Source organism: Cucurbita pepo, unplaced genomic scaffold (assembly GCF_002806865.2).
Source record: "Cucurbita pepo subsp. pepo cultivar mu-cu-16 unplaced genomic scaffold, ASM280686v2 Cp4.1_scaffold000173, whole genome shotgun sequence".
NCBI lineage: Eukaryota > Viridiplantae > Streptophyta > Magnoliopsida > Cucurbitales > Cucurbitaceae > Cucurbita > Cucurbita pepo.
This window is the reverse complement of record NW_019646448.1, coordinates 2,817-23,794: the sequence shown is the minus strand read 5'-3', so window position 1 is coordinate 23,794 and position 20,978 is coordinate 2,817. Positions and strand designations below refer to the sequence as shown.

Genomic DNA, 20,978 nt, shown 5'->3' with positions numbered 1-20,978 from the left:
CTTCTGGAGAAAGTAAAGGTGAAGTCATGAAAGTTTATACTTAAAGTGGACAATACCATGTGTTACCTATTAAATGCAATTTTTGAGAAAAATATTAAATTCAAATGAATAGGAAGAGTGGATTTGCCTTTTGGGAGAAAAAAAAAATTCATAAATGAAGCAAATTATGGGAATATAGAAATATTTTTTAGAAAAATATTTAATGATGTAGTTATAAATTGAGCATAACCGTAGATAAGATATCAATTATCATTTTAAAAATTGACAGTTTATTGACCACCCATAAATGTTAAAAATAAAATCTGAGTAAAGAGCCTTCTTAGAAAATGCTACCTCCAGATTTATTTACGTAATAAAATATATATTTATAAATATTGAAAAAAAAAAACAGGTTTTTCTTTTTTTTTTTTTCTTCAGATTGCACGTTATTAAAGAGAAATTCCTTCCTTCATCCTCATCCAACTTCTGAGAATTCTGTCCCTCAAAAGAGATATTATTCAGAATTATGTAATAAGGAAACATTGATTCCTTCATAAAAAAAAAATTATTTAATTTATTATGTATTTTAAGTGTGATTTTTGGTTAAAGGGAAATTTATGAGTGATTCCATTCAAATATTTATTATTAAAATATTAGAGTGTTTAATTATAGTTTAGGAGAGACAATATGAGTAAAGTTTTGGAATTGGCACAATATTTTCAAATAAACCAATATTCTATCATTTAATTCAGAATTTATTTACATCCTCACCACTTACATTTCGAACAGGAAAAAATTACGAAACTAAAATATATATATATATATTATGAAAATTCTAAATTACATTTACTTATTATATTATTTTCCTACCACGTGCTTGTTGAGTTGATTAGGTTGGTGACCCTAACAACCCTGTCTTTTAAGTTGGCTTCAGTTATTCTTGTATATAATTATTTTAAAAAAATCACCATTATACATTATATTAATAATTAAAATCCCATAAAATTCAAATATTAAACACTAGCAAGTCATAACATAAGGTAGAACAAGGTAGGGTTCTAGTTGACCCAACAAAAAAAAAAATTGTTAACTAATTTTTTATTGTTCAAATAATTTAATCTAACCAAAATGTAAAAAAAAAAAAAACTTACCCAAATTTTTATAGTTTGAGTTGGATAATTCTTGATCATTTGAACTGGATATTAGTTCAAGCGGGTAGTCATTGTACCAAATTTCTTTGTTTTTGTTTAACGAATAATGGAATAGCATCTTAATAGATGCATTAACACGTGGGTCAAATACGTAGTGCAGATGCAAGTTAGAGTTACCTAAGCTAATCTTAACTATGAGTGAATGAATGAGGGAAAGTAGGAGAAACTGAGTTTAATGGTGTGAAGCATAAGCATAAGCACAAGCACGTAATTAAAAGTAAAATATTTGAATAATAAAATTGGAAAATAAGAATTTAAGGTATTATTATTATTATTAATAATGTGAGATGGAGAGAGTGAAATTGGTAATTAAGAGTGATTTGGTGTAGTAATTATGGAAGAAGAAATGGATATTGTTTGTATTTAAGGGTCCCATCCCCTTCTTCCGCTTCTTCCCCACTCCCATTGTATACGCTCCTCTAATCTAATCTAATCTAATCTAACCTGCATGCTCTGCTCTGGATTCTTGTCTTCCTCTCCTCCTTCTCTTATTATTATTCCTTTCTTCACCCCCTCACTCGCTCTGCTACCCCCTGCTCTTCTGGATCTGAATACATTGCGCTTCTTCAATCCTTTGCTTCTACCTCTACCAACATCTGGGTATCATTTTCCTTCTTTTCCTGCTACCTAATGCAACTCAACCCACTCTCTCTTGCTTTTCTCTTCCTCAATTTCTTGTTTTACATGTGTTTTCGAATTCTTTTCTCCTATGTCATTGCTCCAATCCGCTAATGCCGGGGATCTGGTTCTTCTCGATTCTGAGCTCTCTCAAATGTAGGGTTTAGGATCGCTTCTTTCTACGCTCTTTGCTGCTTTTGCGATTCTTTCATATTCCTACTCTGGGTTTTGGTAATGAGTGACTTTTCTACTCTCTATCTTCTCTCTCTCTCTCTCTTCACCAACTCTTCGTCTAATGTCTTACATCGCCTTCAGCTGCCAATCGTTTGAACTCTTTGATTACAAGGGGACTATTTTTAGATCTGAAATTTTAGTCTCACATGCTTTAGCTTCCAGGATCATTCTAGTTCCCATCTTTCACCGCTGCTCTTCTTTTTCTTTTTCTGACGCTGCTCTGTGCCTTCCATTTGATTTTTCCAGTTCCTTCTATTTCAATGTGATGGTACTGGGAGAGAGTAGAGTGTCCCCAACTCTTTGATGCCCTTGATTGTATGAAATGTAGGGTTTAAATTTGGTTGCGATTCTTCATTTCGTGTGTATATGAGAAATGGGAGATTTGCACATTTTTTGTTAACTAAATTCTCGGAACCCCATGGTGAACTTTTGTGATTGGGAGATTGAGTTGGAGTCTTGATCTCAAAAACTTTGTTCTGGATTCTTGGGTTGTGTCTTTCGCTTGGTGGCTTATTTGGTTGATTTAGTTCTCTTAGATGAAATGAATTACTTAAATTTTGAATAATCTAGCTCGTGGGTTATGAGTAGAGCAAATTGTTAACTGATCGGTGTGATGAAATGTCAGTTAAGTTTATGAATGTTTGCTTCTTTCTCTCTCACACTCAACTACACACACCATGCACAGACTGCATATTTTCACAGAGATTGTTTGAGGCAACTTGTATTGGTTCTGTACTTCCATTCTTCCATATACTTGTTCTTTTTTAATGATATCAAAGACACATTTTGTGTGTGGGTGGGGGTGACACATTCTCCGGGCTTAATGTTGCATGATTTCATTTCATATGATGAACCTAACTTACAGGGTCTGATTGATGCAGATAAAAGTGTGAATTTTACAGATTCGTGAATGGCGGTGGAAGATACACAAAATCCTCTTCAAGGGGAAACCACATGTGGTACCCTACTGCAGAAACTGCAAGTAAATAAATGACGCTGTTGGTCTTTTGCTTCCCTTTTTTCCATCTAAATATTTTCTATTGGTCTCACCAAAAGTTATCTTAGGAAATTTGGGATGAAGTTGGTGAAAGTGATGAGGATCGAGATAAAATGCTGCTTCAGATAGATCAGGAATGTTTGGATGTCTACAAAAGGAAAGTTGAGCTGGCTGATAAATCAAGGGCGAAACTTCTGCAGTCTTTATCAGATGCAAAGCATGAGCTCTCCAATCTTCTATCTGCTCTTGGAGAAAAAAGTTTTTCTGAATTTGTGAGTGAATACTTCATATAAGGCCGCCTTTTACATTTGAAAATGTTGCTGCATTTTTCTCATGATTCATATCAAGTTTTTTGTACAGCCTGAGAGTGCTTCTGGAACAATCAAGGAACAGCTTGCAGCCATAGCACCCGCTCTTGAACAGCTCTGGAAACAGAAAGAGAAGAGGGTTAAGGAATTTTTTGATGTGCAATCAGAGATACAGAAGATATGTGGAGAGATCACTGGGAGTTTAAACATTAGCGAGAATCCAGTAGTAGATGAGTCTCAACTTTCTGTGGAAAAGCTTGACGAATACCATTGCCAACTTCAAGAGTTGCAGAAAGAAAAGGTAAGTTTTAGTTTGAGGAGCTATATATTTTGTTTATCGTTCTTCTTTCATCAAGCTAATCTTGGATCAATTATTCAAAGAACAGAGTGAAAGGTTGCACAAAGTTCTTGAATTTGTGAGCACCGTGCATGATCTCTGTGCTGTCCTTGGGATTGATTTCTTTGGTACTGTAACTGAGGTTCACCCAAGCTTAAACGACGCAACTGGTGTGCAATCTAAAAGTATTAGCAATGATACTTTATCCAAGCTAGCAAAGATGGTCTTAGCACTGAAAGAAGACAAAAAGCAGAGGCTACATAAGGTGAATTTAATATTCTGAACTTGTTTCTGTAAGGATGAGTTTGGCATAACTTCTAATTTAAACAATTCACTTCTTTTTTCCTCAAAACACTTTTTTGTAAAGCTAGTTTTAATTAAAATACTTGTGTTCGGTTACTTTTTCGTAAGAGTGATTTGAATCCAAAGTTCATTTGGCTGCATTGCATCTAAAAGTGATTCTAGAAAGGCCATCATAAAGTAATTCTAAGCGATTACCGATAAACTATTTTATAATATCTCTTTTTGGATGATCAACTTTAAAATGATTCTTCACAAAATGATTTTAAACCAATTTGATTGTTTCAGAAGTGATTTTTATTTGTTACCGAACACTCAAGACTTTAAAGAACACCTTAGGCCTTTCAAAATCACTTACGAAGTTAATTCAAACACCCACTAAGAAGAGAATTTCAAAGTTGCGTTTGATTTGCCTCCTTGCTGCAAAATATGGAAATAGGTATTTATGCGGATGTGAAACATCTACGTCAGTATCAATCAAGTTTACCATTTAAAATGATATTTAAATAAACTTTTTATGGTATTCAATCTAGTTGAAGATTTAAAATCTTCCCACTAAGATGGATCCTCATTTTTATCATTTAAAAGGATATTAGAATTACAATTACTTGTGGCGTTGTATCTAGATTGAATTTATTGCTTTAGTCATACTAAAGTGGGAAACAGAAGTATGTCATGCACTCGGATTGTTTCTTAGCTTGGTACGTCTTTCAATGCATGGAAAACTTGAACTTTTTAGAGTTAGAAACAATGCATGGGCAGCTTTACAATTTTTCAACAGCACTTGTACATATCAGTTACAGGGATAAAGATTTGTACATTCTCATACATGCTAGACCTTGCACTATTTCTACCTTAAGAATATGATGATATTCGTTTAGTTTTTTGTGTAGACCTTTTAAACTTCGTATTTTATTGTATTGTATTTTTCATATTCAGCTTCAAGAATTGGCAACTCAGCTGATTGATCTTTGGAATTTAATGGACACCCCCTCGGAAGAAAGAAGTTTATTTGACCATGTCACATGTAACATATCAGCATCAGTAGATGAAGTGACTGTCCCTGGGGCTCTTGCTCTTGATTTGATTGAGCAGGTATTTAAGTGTTCTTTAGATTTCTTGCTGTAAATTTGTACAGGTGTGGGTGTTGACTCTTTTTTGCACTGCATGCTAAATATAAATAAGGCTGCGGTGGAGGTTGAGAGGCTTGATCAACTCAAGGCCAGTAGGATGAAAGAAATTGCTTTCAAGAAGCAATCTGAACTTGAAGAGATATTTGCTCATGCTCACATAGAAATCGACCCAGAGGCAGCTCGAGAAAAAATTATGACCCTGATTGATTCGGGTAATGTTGAGCCTTCTGAATTGCTGGATGACATGGACAATAAAATTGCAAAGGCCAAAGAAGAAGTTCTCAGCAGGAAAGAAATATTGGACAAGGTTGAAAAATGGATGTTAGCATGTGAAGAAGAGAGCTGGCTGGAAGACTACAATCGGGTACTTGTCCTTTCCCGCTATCATATTAAAACTATTAGCTAATAACCTAACTCTAAAAATTTGATTATGTTGATTTGCCTGTATGAAATCTTTCGATTTTGTGCTATTTTGTAATTCCCTGGACTAATTGGTTGGAAAACTTAAGAGTTACAAATTTACTTCTTACGTGGTTTATATAGCTAAGTTCTAGACATCATCTCAGTTTCACAGTTGAAAATTTGAATGTAGCTCCCAAAGACTGATAGAGACTAAATGTATCTGCTACTTTATTTTCTAAAAAATACTGGACTTGTGTTGTGTGTTTTGACGCCATTGGCATCACCTTGCAGGATGATAACAGGTATAATGCTAGCAGAGGGGCTCATTTGAATCTCAAACGTGCAGAGAAAGCTAGGATTCTGGTCAACAAAATTCCAGGTTTGTTGTATATACATGTCCGTACTTCAATATTGCTCTTACAATTCCGTGCATACTAATGCTTGGCTCTTGTTGATGACTTGATTATGAAGCTCTTGTTGACACTTTAATTGCCAAAACTCGGGCATGGGAGGAGGATCGTGGCATATCGTTTATTTACGATGGTGTTCCTCTTCTTGCTATGCTTGATGAATACACCATGCTCAGGCATGAAAGAGAGGAAGAAAAACGACGATTTAGGGTAAATTGTTTCTAGCCTCGTGACGTTGATCAACTTATTTGTGTACATGTTACTTTTGGTTTGACATTGCCTCAACTGAACACTAACACTTTGGACAGCTTTAATTTGCTCATGTGAAATTTGAAGTTACCTCTTTTTTTTTTTTTCCTCTTAGTGACCTCTTATGGTGGACATTGCAGGACCATAAAAAATTTCATGAGCAGCAAAGCACAGACCAAGAGAGCATCACGAATTCAAGGCCTAGCCCTGCTCGACCTATCAGTACAAAGAAGGCAGCGGGACCTCGTGCCAATGGAGCTGTGAACGGAACTCCTAGCAGCAGAAGGTTATCGCTTAATCAGAATGGATCTAGATCTATGAATAAAGATGGAAAAAGGGATGGTATGAGACCAATGACACCTGTGAAGTATGATGCAATCTCGAAAGAGGACTCTGGGTCGCACGTTTCAGGTACGGAGCCTGTTTCATCTTCACCATGAGATAGAGGATAGATGTACTGTACTGATAATAGGTCTAATATAATACCATCTGTAATATTTGTAGTTGCTGGTGTAGTGGACACGTTCCACAAAATAACGGAAGGTTAATGATGAGAGTGGGCGGGTGTTCTTTGTAGTTGTGTATGTTAGAAGAAGAAGTTGGATGTTTGTGGGTTAATGTTAGTTATTTTGTCCTCAATCTTTTGTACTCTACTGTCCAGAAGTGGGGGCAATACAGCTCTTTCGTCAGGGCGAGTTCTTTTTGGTTTTTGACTAATCTACTTCTCAATTGGACTCTGATTTTGTGATCTCTGTTTGTGTATGCAATTATGAATTTTGATGTATTCAAGACCTCCATGTTTGCTCAACCTCTGAATAAGTTCCGTCTATTCTTTTTCCTCTAAAAGAATTGTGTAGTTGTATTATTACAAAATGGACAGCAAGGTATGTTAGGAATGGTATGTTAGGAATGGTATTTGAATGCCAAAAGTGTAATGACCCAAGCTCAGCGCTAGTAGATAGATATTGTCCTATTTGAGGTTTTCGTTTTGGGCTTTCCCTCAAAGTTTTAAAATGGATGGGGAGAGGTTTTCACACCTTTATAAAAAAAATGTTTCATTCTACTCTCCAACCGATGAGAGATCTCACAATCCATTCCTTTGGGGTCCAACATCTTTGCTGGCACTCGTTGCCTTCTCCAATCGATGTGAGACTCTCTCAATTCACCTCATTTCGGGGCTTAGCGTCCTTACTGGCACACCGCTTCATGACCACCCTCTTTGAGGCTCAGCCTCTTTGCTGGCACATTGCCCTGTGTCTGGCTGTAAGTATATCAACTGTAACGACCCTTGCCGGAATTCTCGGTCTTCTCCAACCCAAGGTTTTTTTCTTTCTTGGCTGTTACAAAAAGTCTTTCCAAAGCTGGTTTGGTCGTTCTCTAACGTAGAAGATGATATGCTCCAAATTGGTTCTCCAAGTGCCATTCCCAACATCATGTAAGGCACTCTTAAACTTAGAATTCCAAATTGTGTGAAAGCTCCATATTCAGGACACAATTACTTATTTACAGATAATGTAATTGAAATTAATTCATTCAAATTGAAAATTATGTTTAATAAATAAATTATCATTATTTATTTTTTTTTATAAAATATATTAAATAATTTAATTAAATATAAAAAAATTAACTAATGTACTTATATTTAGCTATGCAATTAAAAATGGGTTACCTTTTTTTTTCAATTGACTAATTCATTTTTTAGTACTTTGGATTAATTAATGTGGATTGTTTCATTAACTAATCTATTAAAATTATATAAGGTTACCATAATTAATTTAATAAAATAAATACAAATATAATTTGTTCTCATAAATAACATTTTCATGTACCATTAAATACCATATATATATTTTTTAATCTATAAAATCTTAAACTAGAGCTTCTAAAAATGACATCATCAAAGAAAATACCCTTCTTTTTTCTTAAAAATAAAAATAAAAATATTCCTATTTACCCACCATAAAATTGAAAAGCAATAAAATTACATTAATTCTCAAATAAAAAGTAAATTATAGTTTCATACTTCTATTAGAATGTGTGCCACGTGTTACCAACATAGCACCTTAACATCTTTCACGAACTCTTCCCAAATTTTGTTGTATAACCCGTGTTATTCATCTGACCAATAATAATGATGTTCTTGTTGAGACCATGAATATATTTGACATTTTTTAATGTCACTTGTATTGCTGCAATTTTTATGCAAACATCTCATTTTCTTCGATCTTAAAGCTTTGTTGTCGGCCAGATAAGTATTCTCAAAATTTCTAGATTTGAAATTGTGAAACAAGATGCACCTGAATCCAAAATCTAGTATTCAATTGGACGGTCCACGTTTAGGATCAAAGCATCCAATGTCTTTTTCTAAACCAAAATCTAGGGTTCAATTGGACTGTCATGCTTAGTATCAGAGTATCCCAATGTCTTATGCTAAACCAAAATCTAGGATTCAATTGGATTGTCCATGCCTAGGATTGAAGCATCCAATGTCTTCTGCTAAACTTGTAGAATCATAATCATCATCTGATTTGTGATTTTTCTTCCTCTTTAGTCTTATACAATCGGTTCAAAAGTGACTGTTTTCTCCACAATTTCAACATGTTACGTTTGGTTTGTTTGAACATTTTCACAGTTATTTGATTTTGATCCGCCTTTGTTTGGGCCATTTGATTTACTTCTTCCGCTTTGATCAACCTGGAGAGCATTTACCAGATGAGTCTCTTTTTTTTTTTTTTTTTTTTTGTGAATATTTTTTTTGCTGACAACTACATCTTAGATTTCATCGAATTTTAGCTTTTTCAGATCATCGAGAACTGTTGATCCAACAACAATAGTATTCCATGATGTGGGTAAATATGACATCAAAATCAGTGCTTTAATTTCATCTTCAAAATTAATTTCCATCAATTGACTTACAATCATATTGAATTCATTTATATAATCTGCAAAAGATCTATTTTCAGACATTTGTATCGAACAATTGCCGCATCAATAACACCTTATTTCATAGCCGACAATTTTTCGTACATATTCGACAACCTCTTCAACATATCTAACATTGTCTTCTCCTTGATGATGTTGAACGTCACATTTTTGGACAAAGTCAATCAGATCAACCCTAGGGTCTGTCGATTCTTAAGCTTCCACGGCTCCATGGTCATGATATCCGACTTCACTCCGAACAGTGGTTTGTGAAGATCTTTTTAGTGCATATAATCTTTAATATGCACCTTCAAGAAACAGAAATTAGATCTATCAAACTTCTCAATTTCAATCTTTGAACTTTTCATTTTTTCAGATTGCGGTGATTAATGACTTCGAGAGAAAATATTGACAATACAGNAAAAAAAAAAAAAAAAAAAAAAAAAAAAAAACATTTTCAACCATGGCTTAAGTATATATATATATATGGTTTAGTCTACTATATATATAACATATATAGTTTTACTCGATATAGTTTTTTACTATACATATTATTTACGACCATTTACTTTATCATACGTAACTTTACTGTGTATAACTATTGATTAAATTATAAATAATTAACCAGCTCCATAACCTAACAATAACCACACCCACATGTCTATCCTTAAACGATTTGGATCGAAGTGTTACAAGAAAAAGACATCACTTTATTAATATACCAAAGACCCTTCATATTATTTCTGTAACATTATCATATCTTATGTCAACAATATACGATCGAAAGCATTAATATCTTGAATTTCTATGTAATGGATAATAAAAATTGTAAATAAAAAAAAAATATAATTATCGAAATAATAATAAATAATAAATATTAATTACGACGCTTTAGAATAAAAATTCCAACAATCTCCACTAACACTGAAGTTAAAGAGACATCTAAATTATATTTTACCTTCAACACGTTCTCTTATTTACCCTAAAGAAAATAGAGACATGTTTTACCATACCATTCTAAACATACATGTACATATACATATATACATAGATATACATATAGATATATATATTCTAAACATACATGTATATATACATGTATTATATATATATTTAAGGTTCATTCTTATTTCTTAAAAAAAAGGAAGATGGGATTTGGAAGTTTCCATGGCATTTCTAGCTTAAGCCAAAAGATTGCTATTCTTTGGTAAGAAAAGAAAACCACCTTTGATCGTATCAGATTCCGAGACTCTCCAACAGTTTCTTGCTCCAAGCAGTCGAAGATGGCGACCGAGACCGAGCCGGCGAAGCTCCTTCTACCCTATCTCCAGCGAGCGGACGAATTGCAGAAGCATGAACCTCTTGTCGCATATTACTGTATTTCTTAGCTTTAATTCTTCATCCAGGCCTTTTTTTTTTTTTTTTGATTTCTTGATTGATTGGGCGTTTTCCATGTTAAGGTCGATTATATGCTATGGAACGCGGACTTAAGATTCCACAGGGCGAGCGTACCAAGACTACAAATGCCCTCCTTATTTCCCTCATGAATCAGCTTGAAAAGGTTTTGGATTTACTTCTTCTATTAAGCTTGTATTTGTTCAATTTAGTGGATTATATGGATGTTTTGGCGTCGAATATTGCCAAACTGGAACTATTGCTTATAATGGATTCGTGTTTGAAGATTTGGTGTCTTGTCTTAATGGAATGGATAGCCGCATGTTACCTAGAATCAGGGTGATCAAGGCAACTTAGGGCTTGGGAAAATATATATATATTTGGCGTTTTATTTATTTTTGTAATGAATTTAGTACTTTGTGAATTTTATTTTTCATTGTCATATCATATTTTTAAATTGATATAAATCTATTTAGGTTATATTTCTCAAAATTTATGGATTCTAGTAGGTTTACTTCTTGTTTTATTTGTGTTTTCACTTAAATTGAATAACAAAGATCATGACAAACAAATAAAACGCAATATGGTATTTAACACGTTCCTTAGCACCCCCAAATCAACTGTAAACAGAGTGAAGATTTAAGATGGAGAAGGGGGGAGATAGTGAAATTGACTCATACTTTTAGAAATGCGGCCTCTTAAAATTTCTGGTACTTGGGATCTAAGACTTGGAAGGGGGCCTAGTAGCAGAGGTTTGACCGACTAGTTTGACTGAATAGGACTACTTGGTGCTGGTGCTGGCGGTTAATTCTTTTAGAACTAATGGAAATTCGACTGAATGAGATTACTTGGTGTGGATGGTCGATTCACCAATGGAAAGCAATCTGAAATTTCATTGGTTGAGATTACTTGGGCGTTTTTCTCGGTTAATTGTTCTCAGCTTCAAAAAGAGAGCAAGGTCCTTTTAGTGTAATGTAAGCTACCTGTTGGAAAATTTGGTTGCAAAGAAATCATAGGACCTTTCTTATTCTCCATGCTTCAGCGAAGGCTTTGGTTAGGGTTGGAGGAACAGGATTCAAGCTTGCTTATCTCTTCTGCAAGTTTTTCTCTTATTTAAATGGCAATCTCGGACAAAATCCTAGCCTCTCGAGGTGTTCGGTAGGAGACTCTCTGACCCTTCTCCTCATTATCATGATGTGAGTTGCCTATGTTGGCTCCTTTATGGGCTTCTTAGTTTTGGTAGAAGTTTTCAATGTTGTCGGAGACTACTGTCCATTAATCACTTGCTAATCGGGGATGTTACCATTCTTTTTTTTTTTACTCTCTTGTCAAGGAAAATATTGTCTATCTTTTCAACATTGTCGAGACTATTAAGGAGGCTTTGGGATTCAATATCAGTTATGGCAAATTGGAGTTAGTTGGCGTCAATTGTCAACCAGACAACTTGCCATTTATTTTGGTTGCAAATTAGGCACTTGGCACATCTTTTATTTAACGCTTCCCGCAATGGAACCCCTACATCTTCGTTTTGGGCTCTTACTATTGAAATAATTGGCAACAAGCTTCCAGAAATGAGCCTTTCTCAACTCTAAAAGTAATCCCCACTCTCACTCAAGTGACCTTTTTTTGATATCTCTATCTACTATATGTCTCTCTTTAGTTCTTCCTATGCTTTCCAAGGTGCTTAAGGCTATTGAAAAGCTTTTAAGAGACTTTCTTTGAAGGTGCCAAAAAAGATGGAGGTTGCCAGTTTATTAGTTGGGCAAAAGTTTAACTTCCCTATGCTTGAGGCAACTTGGTACCTTTAAAATTTTTGAAGGGGCTGTCTAGTTCTCAGATTAGGTTTATGTAATGTGTCCCCAAATCTTTGAAGAAAAAGGAAAAGAAAGGAAGATATGGTTTTGTGTTTGATTGTCTGATTTACATAATGGGCAGTGGAGAAATGACCCTCCAGGAACATCTTCTTTGCAAACGATTATGACCCATAGTCTCATTACTCATGCTCAAATACTTGAAAACATTTTTTGGGTGGAGTTACTTCCAAATAATATTGTAAAGCACATTGTTAATTTGTCTCAAGTCTCATCCCACGGAAAACTATGGGTCAAAGATTGAGAAGAGAAATACCTCCCTTTTCAGGTTTCCAAATCCACAAATATGGTCTAATAGGTGGGAAGGATGATAGCAAAGAGGGTGGTGTTGCCCATTTCACAATTTCCACATCTTTGAGGTTTCTACGAAAACCCATCTTCCATGCACCATTTTGGTTAATCACAAATCTAATATAGATGCATTTTTTGAGCTAGATGACACAGATGGTAAAGGAAAGATGGTACAAAAGGTTTCTGTGCAATCTATAAGTCCTTCCAGAATAGAATTATATGGGTTCATTTCCCAACAGACAGAATGCTTGAGAGGACGATACAAAATTAGGTTTCTTTAACTTATTCCTTTGTACAACCCAAGCATAGACAATACAGAACTTGAGCTTTCCATCGACCAACTTCATAAACTCAGACATGTTAAAATCATGAGCCAAACATTCCCAAAGAAGTTACTTTGTCCTTACGTACTGGCTTTGGAGATTTAACATTGAAAAAACTGCCATTTGGAGTCTAGAGGAAAGTTATTATTGCAAAATTTGGCTCCACCGAGTATGGTCTATGTGCACAGCCTCCTTGAGATTAGTTAGTGGGGTAAATCATGAGCATGTAGGGAAGGAGTGAAACCTTTTGATACCTTAATTATTATTTTTCTTTTAAAAAAAAGAGTCAAAGTCTTGTTTTGGCAACGCTACTAGTAGCTTGTGGATTGTGATTGGCCATGGCATCCTTCCAAGGCCTAACCTGAGGCTTTTTTCTCTCCATACTCGGATAGTGACCGTCATCAAGAATACCTCCTCTCAATATTAAAATCTCACTTTTAGAAGGGACCTCAACCAGAATGTGCTTCTCTCCAAGTTTGTTCTCTAACTTCTGCTTTGGCTCTCTTCTGGACAATTGGACTTGGTTGAATGTAATCATTAATCAGGGTTTTCTCTTCTAACTTCTATTTTTTGTCTTGATTGATAAAAGAACGCCTATGAGACTAACCTTCACAAAATTATTTGGCAATCCGAATATCTCAAGAAAGTCAAGTTCTTCCTTCGGAGCTTGCTCATGAGATTATTAGTACCCTCGATAAGCTTCAAAGAAGGCCTCCAAATTGTGCTCTCCCCAAGCTGATGCTCCTTGTGCAAGAAAGAGCTGAATCTCAAAGATATACTTCTCGTGCTTGTTGTTTTGTTGATAGTTTCTGGAGCTTTATCTTCTCTATCTTCAATTGGCAGTTTGGCTCATCCCTCAACATCAACTCCTCGTCTCCTTGATTTTTGAAAGCCATTCCTTCAAAAAGGAGAGGAAGGTACAATGTCTCAACGACAAACAAAAATCCAATAGCAACATGTTGGATTCTCTTATTTTTGTGGTCCTCGATGTAAATTTTTTGTTCCTTTTAGCTCTTGCAATGTAAGTTCTCTTAGTTCCATTTGGGAGAGCGTTGTGTTGTACTTCTTTGGCCTACAGCTTCATATCCTCCCTCTCTTTTGTAATTTCATTTATTCAATAAAGTTACTTTCTTATTTAAGAGAAAGAGAAAGAAAAGTGAAAAAGAAACCATAGGATCTTTAATTGGAGCATAGAGAAATATGGACCTTTTTGAGATCACTCGTCATATTTCTACCAGTTGGTTATTTTATAAATTAGGTTTGTAATATCTGCTTACTGATCAATCCATCTATCCTTTTCAGGATAAGAAGTCACTCAGCCTGGGGCCTGATGATAGTTTGCATCTTGAGGGCTTTGCATTGAATGTCTTTGCAAAAGCAGACAAACAAGATCATGCTGGACGAGCGGATTTGTATGGCAATGAATCAATGATCTTCTTTCATTTAGAAACATACATCAACTCTTGCAATTTTAGTTAGTTTTAAAGATTATAGTTATCTGCTTGTCTTGGGAAACTGCTCTTAAAAACTAGGATTGGATTAGATCAGATGACATTTTAGTGGTCTTTAGTACGTCTTTTAATGATTGATGTTATAGATTATTGTTCTGAAAAATAGAAAACTGTTTTGAATATCGTTTCCAAATAAGTCTTTTATTTTCTTGATTCCAAGCAGCTAGTTTTTTCTCACTTGTGGAATATGGTTGGTTACCTGCGTGTGTTATGTGCAGAACGTATGATTTACACCCAAGAATGAATTTTGGTTTTCAAAAGATTACCAAAATCTATTCAGGATGGTTTTTGTTTGATATTAAGCATCATTCATATTCTTCCGCAACTCCCTTTTATGGCTATATGAGATGTATGTTTAGATCATAACTTCCTTGAACTTTCTCACGTTCAATATCTTTGTGGAAGTGTCAAAATATGTCTTTCATATGATTTTCATTTTAAGTGATGGCAGGTCTTTTCCATTACATTTGTATCCTTTTGCCATTATTTGGATATAGATTGAGAAATCATAGTTTTAGTGTCCGATTTTCTAATGGCTTTCAATATTCATAGGAACACTGCAAAAACATTTTATGCTGCAAGCATTTTCTTTGAGATTATTTCTCAGTTTGGTCCACTTCAACCAGACGTGAGTTTCTTTGCTGATTGACCGTGTTTTAATTATCTGAATTGTATCTATGCTTAGCTTTTTTCCTTCATTTATAGCTGGAGCAAAAACGGAAATATGCAGTCTGGAAAGCAGCAGATATCAGGAAGGCTTTGAAAGAGGGAAGGAAGCCACAGCCTGGTCCACCTTCCGGTGACGAAGATCTCTCTGTTCCTTCAAGTGCACCTACTACCACTGCAAATGTATGGTTCAGAGCCTAACTCTTTTTTATCTCTTGACCTACATATTATGAAATTATATTGATGCATATTATGAAAATGTAATATTATTTGTTAAATTTACTTTTCTCCATATTTGGAGTCGTATCACTATACAGAAAAGTACTTATCTCGATGTTTGTCTTTATAGGACGCAAGTCCAGCAGAGCCCGAGTTCTTCAGAACTCAATCGCTATCAGATTCGTTACCTCAGGTTCATGATATGGTTAATGATGATCATGTAAATATCCCACAAACTCCTCAGGTCTATGACAACATGAACAACCACACTTCTTTAAACACGTCTCCACCCACCCGATTCCATAATGAAGTCGATAATCACCAGCACCCTCCAAATATTCCATCATACCCAGCATCTGGTTATCCATCCCATGATTTTCATCTACCTCCTACCAGGAATGAACCAGATGTTTCCTCTTATTCTCAGCCATTCCACCACGTACAATCCTACTCACAAGAGCCTCAACAACAGCCTTTGCCTCATAACTATCCTTCTGATGAAACCTCCCAAAATTACTCCTATCCCCATTTTCAATCTTATCCAAGTTTCTCGGAAAGCAGCCTCCCAGCGGCCCCTTCTCACAATCTGAACTATTACCATGGTTCCGATTCTTCATACTCTTCTCAAGTGACCCCTCCTCCTGCTAGCTACCCATCAGCTTCCCAATATCATTCAAATGGCAGAGACGGGACGACGTTGGAACCTCAACCTGCCCCGGCTCCAACCAAGTCGTACCATTACGACAGCAACTACCAGCCACCTCCTGAGAAAATCGCTGAGGCACACAAGGCTGCGAGGTTTGCTGTAGGGGCTCTGGCGTTTGATGATGTTTCAATTGCAGTAGAGCACTTGAAGAAATCACTGGAATTGTTGACTAACCCTTCAGCCAATCTGTGATTTTCTGCCTTTCTGATGGACTGACATGTGAGTTTTCTTTTGCCTTTATACCAGGTTTGATGTGTAAATTTAATTAGATTTATGCCCTCAAAACAGATAGCGTATACGACTCCCGATCCTTCGGTTGACAATATTATTGAGAAAGTTGATTGATGTTTGTTTTTTTAGTTCAACATGTGCAATGAAATGATTTGAATAAGTTCTAGTTCCTTAGTTCAACCATTTGAGTGCCATTTTAAGGTCATAGATTTTTTTTCTTTTCTTTCTAAAAGGTGTACTCGTTAATCAATGTGCTTGGTATTTAATTATAAGATTACATGCAACAGATAAAGATTAAAATAGAATGAAACACATACTCGACCACGAGAATAATTATTGATAATGCTTACTCAGTGCGACCTAACAAAACCCACACAGAACAGCTTCATACACAAAAAGTAATTGTATGGTTACAATATTCAAATGTTTGTTGTGTTGTTCCCCCGTTGTGTTGGTTGTGTTGAGGGTGTGTTGGCATGCGGATGTTGTGATGAGACTGGATGTTGTCCTTCTGAACCATCATGATTTATTTCTGAACCATGTTGATGTTTATTTATTGAACCACCACGTTGATCTTTATTTGTTGATTCACAAATCCTCATGGCGTCCTTCTTCTTTTGTTCCTCCTTCTTTTGTTCCTCCTTCTTTTGTTCCTCCTTCTTCTTATCATCAATAAACTTTTTCCAAGTATAAGCCTCAAGAATGAAAGTGATAACTCCCAAAGCTGTAAGAATTCCAATCACTGCCAACTTCCATGTCTTCTTATTGTCCGGTTTCAAAATTCTAATTCCTTCAAATATGTTTATGAATATGAGTGGTAGTAAAGCATATCCTAGAAAATGATGGTAGATGTTCCACACTTTTCGGAAGTCGTCGGTCTTCCCTGGCTTGAACCTTATAGCCAATGTCTACGATGTAAAGGGATGTTATGATGTTAGTGTTATGAATCAAAATTAAGGAAGATTTTAAAAGAGAAAGAGGAAGAGAAAGAGAAAGAGAAAGAGAAAGAGAGAGACTTGTAATGTGGCGAATACGAAAATGATGATGCCGAGGACGTGATGGGTGAAGAAAATGTGGTGAGGGGATGAATGAGCGAGCCATATTCCAATGCCCCAACTGATGGCGCCAACTGAGAATCCTATGGATTGGCAGGATACATGAAAGTAGTACCATCTATCCGTCCTTTCGAATGGGAATTCCCTGAAGAATCTTGCAATTATCACTCCCACTGGCAACATTGTTCCCCACCCTATTATGTTCATTATCCCATGCACCTGACCAAACAAACAAACAACATAATTAACATAATTAACAATCACTGACTTCTGAGAACTGCATAAGTTCTCGTAACTTTGTTTTTTTGTTTTTTTGAAATGTCTCGTTCCTGACTTATAAACCCATGATTAATTGATCGATCGATCAATCGAGAGAGAGATTGATCGATCCATCCATCCATACCTGTCTGAGGTAAATCTTGATGAAGGCCATATCAGAACATTGTCCAGAAACCAAATCAATTGTCTCAAAGCTATCAATATGCTTCAAATCAGAGACATGCTTCTTGGGCACATCCCCATCAGCATCAAATCCACTCTGCCACACAATATGCAGCTTGGAAACATTATAATCCGTAGAAGACAGATTCAGAGTAGCCGTCAAATAATAGTACTCTGTCCTATTATCATATTCAAATCTCAAGCACTTCATCTCCTCCACATCCCTCGGCCGAAGCGGCCCGCATGCCCTCCTCGTCTCGTACCCCACACTATAAGTCTTGCAGTGAGGCGGTCCAGAAGGGTCCTTGATGCCAATGGCGGCTCTGGTCCCCACCATCCGACCCTCCAGCGTAGGGTTCACGCCCCATGCCATCCACCCCTTCTCCTCTCTCAATGGGGCGCCAAACACCACTTCAAACACATGGTGGCAATTCTTCAATGATGGGGCGCTCCAACCCATCTCCGCGCCCAGGGTGGGGAGCCTGAGGCAGCGTGACATGTTCTTGCTCTTGGTGAGCTCGTAGAATTTGGCGGTGCATCGGTGGCTGTGCTGATGGGCGAGGGCTGTGGTTGGGGACAGGACAATGCCAATTACAAACAAAAAGGGGATTGAATAGCAAGAATATTGCATGATGGGTTATGATGGAATGCCTTTGGGTGCTGCGTTTTATACTTATATATTTACAAACAATGGAATATTAGTAAGCTTCGGTATTACCCAAAGCATGCCATCACTTTTGTGGTAAAAGAGATATAATTATATACTTGCTATCTCATCCAAGTTTCTTCTTTTGTGCTCTTTTATTTCCAGAATATATTCTGCAAATTTCTATGCTTTAGGGAATCATTCTATTTTGTTTAGCCTACAATTTATCATGTTTTCTTTTCAATCATTATTTCAGGACCATTTCATTCACATTTTTAATGTTCTCCTCTATTATCATATGTTAAATCATGCATTTCAACTTATTCTCACTAGCTATGTTGGAGCAACCACCCATGTTTTGAATTCGAATAATTCAAATTTGGCACTTGATGACCCCGACATTCACCAACCTCTCGTTGAACATAGCTATGTTATTTACTCCTTACACGCTTTGTCCAAATCAACGTGAGTCTTTTAGTTCAATTCTAGTAAGCTTATTTATAACTATTCTATCCTAATGGTCACTTTTATTTGAATATGGTTTTGGTCTCTCATTTACTCGGTGTGATAAGTGCTTTATTAATTTTCTCAAATTAGTTTAAGATTTTATGCCAAGGAGAGAGATCTAATATGAATTGAGAACGTTTTCATGAACTCATTCAACAATTAATATTCTAAATTAGTATTTTATATATATTCATAACACATAAAATAGTTTATAAAATAGTTTGTCACAACTCAGTATTAGATCTAATCTAAACTATAATGAACTATTTTATGAAAACGCTTTATGATATAACCTTTTTCAATCTATTAGTTTACAATATCATAGAATTTATAATATATTACATCATATATTTTTTAAATTAACAAAAGTAAAATAATTGTAATTAGAATTTTTTATATTACATCATACAAGCATGCAAAATAACATTTTCATCATCCACTAGTAATTAGATTTTTAGATCAAATTTTGTTAGGAAGAATATTATCATTACTTAATTGTTTTAGTGATTTTATTTTGTGTAGTGCATATGCGATTATAAGTATTGTTTGTCTTCCATGTTTGCTAAACATTCAAATATTGGTTAGTTAAGGAATTTGGTGATTGTTTTAATCTTGAAGTAAGAACAAATTCTTTGATCTTAAAGTAATTCCTTATCTAATCATCACATTACTAATTATGGCATGCATATTAGAGAGGTCTATGATGGCTTTTGCATAGTTGAGTATCAATTCACTTTGGTTTGAAAGTTATTTTGATATCATGTTCTTTGGTATAAAAAATTTAGCTTTACCTATCTTTCTTTTATTCTCATCTCCTAGTCATGTTTATTGGTTCTTTAGTGATAAACATTTCAAAATTATAATTGATTCATGATCCATATTTTTAAATGGGGATATTCCCTTTTATGATGCCCAATTCTTGTCGGTCAAAACACACTTGACTTTCGTGTCAAAGCAATGATAAATTTGTTTGATTGGAGAAGACGGTTAAAATATCACTAGCCCAACCACCACTAACCCAATAATTGTATTAGCTCGTTATCTATGTATGTTAGAAGAAAAAATTAGGTATTTTAGAAATAAGTCATCTATACAATAAATACTCATCCACCCTACTAAGTTTTCATTCCAAGCAATCTGGAATAGTGTAGTACTTTCTATAGGGTGTCTTGTCATCTTTCTTGATTGGTCGTAATAAAGAGTGTGAGTATTCTCACAAAAGAGTTGTGTTCAACAATATGAAATCAAATAACGTTGGTATAAGTTGTTGGATCTTTTGAAATTCTCAGTATGCTATGTTATTGCAGCTTTATCTGATCTTCCACATCATAAACAATTTCTTGGGATTAATAGTAAGTGAGCTTCTTTATGTCATGAGTAGTTCGTGATACTGCAGTTCTGTGTTGAAAAAGTTTGTTTGGTATTATTGAGGTTCACCAGCACAATGAGTGATCTCCAAGTCGTTGGAGGAATTAAGAGACTCAGTGGCAACAACTACAACACATGAGCAACATGCATGATGTCTTATCTACTAGGACAAGACCTCTGAGAAATCATTGACAGAAGCGAAATTAGGCCGCCAGAGGAAGATCCCAATGACGCATTTTACAAAAGGAGAATCAAAGCAGACAAAACAATATTTTTCTTAAAGACCACAGTTGAAGAAGAGATGTTGGAGCACATTTAGGATGACAAGACACCAAAAGAAGCATAGAACACGTTCGTGATGTTTTTCTTAAAGAAGATGATACGAGGATACAACTTCTAGAGACGATTTATTATCAATCTCACAACCTGACATGACGATTGCCCTGTTAGGAACAGAGAGAGAAAACTAAAAAGATCAAATAAATTGGAAGAAATCTCACTCTTTATTGAAGAATGAAATGAGCTATTATGTAGTATTACAGAATACATAAAAAAACAAATCAAATCCACTAAATCTGGTATGACTAAATCAAATCTAATTCAAATAACTAAATCAAATCTAAATCAATCTAAACTGAACCCAAATAG

At 35.3% G+C, this 20,978-nt stretch overlaps 3 protein-coding genes across 3 annotated transcripts; 2 read left to right on the top strand and 1 right to left on the bottom strand.

Moving 5' to 3' along the window:
• The first annotated feature begins 1,573 nt into the window (after positions 1-1,573).
• LOC111784210 (65-kDa microtubule-associated protein 1-like) lies at positions 1,574-6,928 on the top strand. Its single transcript, XM_023664992.1, has 11 exons — positions 1,574-1,790; positions 2,924-3,024; positions 3,108-3,311; positions 3,400-3,648; positions 3,734-3,949; positions 4,924-5,079; positions 5,170-5,481; positions 5,811-5,898; positions 5,991-6,139; positions 6,319-6,589; positions 6,683-6,928. Exons 2-11 carry the CDS (start codon positions 2,953-2,955, stop codon positions 6,724-6,726), a joined length of 1,761 nt encoding a protein of 586 aa, XP_023520760.1. The 5' UTR covers positions 1,574-1,790; positions 2,924-2,952; the 3' UTR covers positions 6,727-6,928.
• Positions 6,929-10,244: 3,316 nt separating this feature from the next.
• Positions 10,245-16,479, top strand: LOC111784211 (protein HOMOLOG OF MAMMALIAN LYST-INTERACTING PROTEIN 5-like). The gene is made up of 6 exons (XM_023664993.1): positions 10,245-10,477; positions 10,561-10,661; positions 14,283-14,392; positions 15,044-15,119; positions 15,197-15,340; positions 15,507-16,479. The coding sequence occupies exons 1-6, from the start codon at positions 10,384-10,386 to the stop codon at positions 16,272-16,274; spliced, it is 1,293 nt and encodes a 430-aa protein (XP_023520761.1). The 5' UTR covers positions 10,245-10,383; the 3' UTR covers positions 16,275-16,479.
• Positions 16,480-16,613: 134 nt separating this feature from the next.
• On the bottom strand, positions 16,614-18,588 carry LOC111784204 (cytochrome b561 and DOMON domain-containing protein At3g25290-like). Its single transcript, XM_023664987.1, has 3 exons — positions 17,772-18,588; positions 17,330-17,587; positions 16,614-17,221 (listed from the first exon to the last, which is right to left on the bottom strand). Exons 1-3 carry the CDS (start codon positions 18,438-18,440, stop codon positions 16,733-16,735), a joined length of 1,416 nt encoding a protein of 471 aa, XP_023520755.1. The 5' UTR covers positions 18,441-18,588; the 3' UTR covers positions 16,614-16,732.
• Between the last annotated feature and the right edge of the window lie 2,390 nt (positions 18,589-20,978).

What these genes read in the sequence shown, in the direction of transcription:
- LOC111784210 (XM_023664992.1), top strand. Translation starts at nt 2,953, where the DNA reads ATGGCGGTGGAAGATACACAAAATCCTCTTCAAGGGGAAACCACATGT. An exon ending in CTCTTGATTTGATTGAGCAG is followed by an intron (nt 5,080 to 5,169) that starts GTATTTAAGTGT and finishes AATATAAATAAG; the next exon opens with GCTGCGGTGGAGGTTGAGAG. An exon ending in AAGAAAAACGACGATTTAGG is followed by an intron (nt 6,140 to 6,318) that starts GTAAATTGTTTC and finishes TGGACATTGCAG; the next exon opens with GACCATAAAAAATTTCATGA.
- LOC111784211 (XM_023664993.1), top strand. Translation starts at nt 10,384, where the DNA reads ATGGCGACCGAGACCGAGCCGGCGAAGCTCCTTCTACCCTATCTCCAG. An exon ending in TCATGAATCAGCTTGAAAAG is followed by an intron (nt 10,662 to 14,282) that starts GTTTTGGATTTA and finishes TATCCTTTTCAG; the next exon opens with GATAAGAAGTCACTCAGCCT. An exon ending in CACCTACTACCACTGCAAAT is followed by an intron (nt 15,341 to 15,506) that starts GTATGGTTCAGA and finishes TTGTCTTTATAG; the next exon opens with GACGCAAGTCCAGCAGAGCC.
- LOC111784204 (XM_023664987.1), bottom strand. Translation starts at nt 18,440, where the DNA reads ATGCAATATTCTTGCTATTCAATCCCCTTTTTGTTTGTAATTGGCATT. An exon ending in TCAAGATTTACCTCAGACAG is followed by an intron (nt 17,588 to 17,771) that starts GTATGGATGGAT and finishes TTGTTTGGTCAG; the next exon opens with GTGCATGGGATAATGAACAT. An exon ending in TCGTATTCGCCACATTACAA is followed by an intron (nt 17,222 to 17,329) that starts GTCTCTCTCTTT and finishes TTTACATCGTAG; the next exon opens with ACATTGGCTATAAGGTTCAA.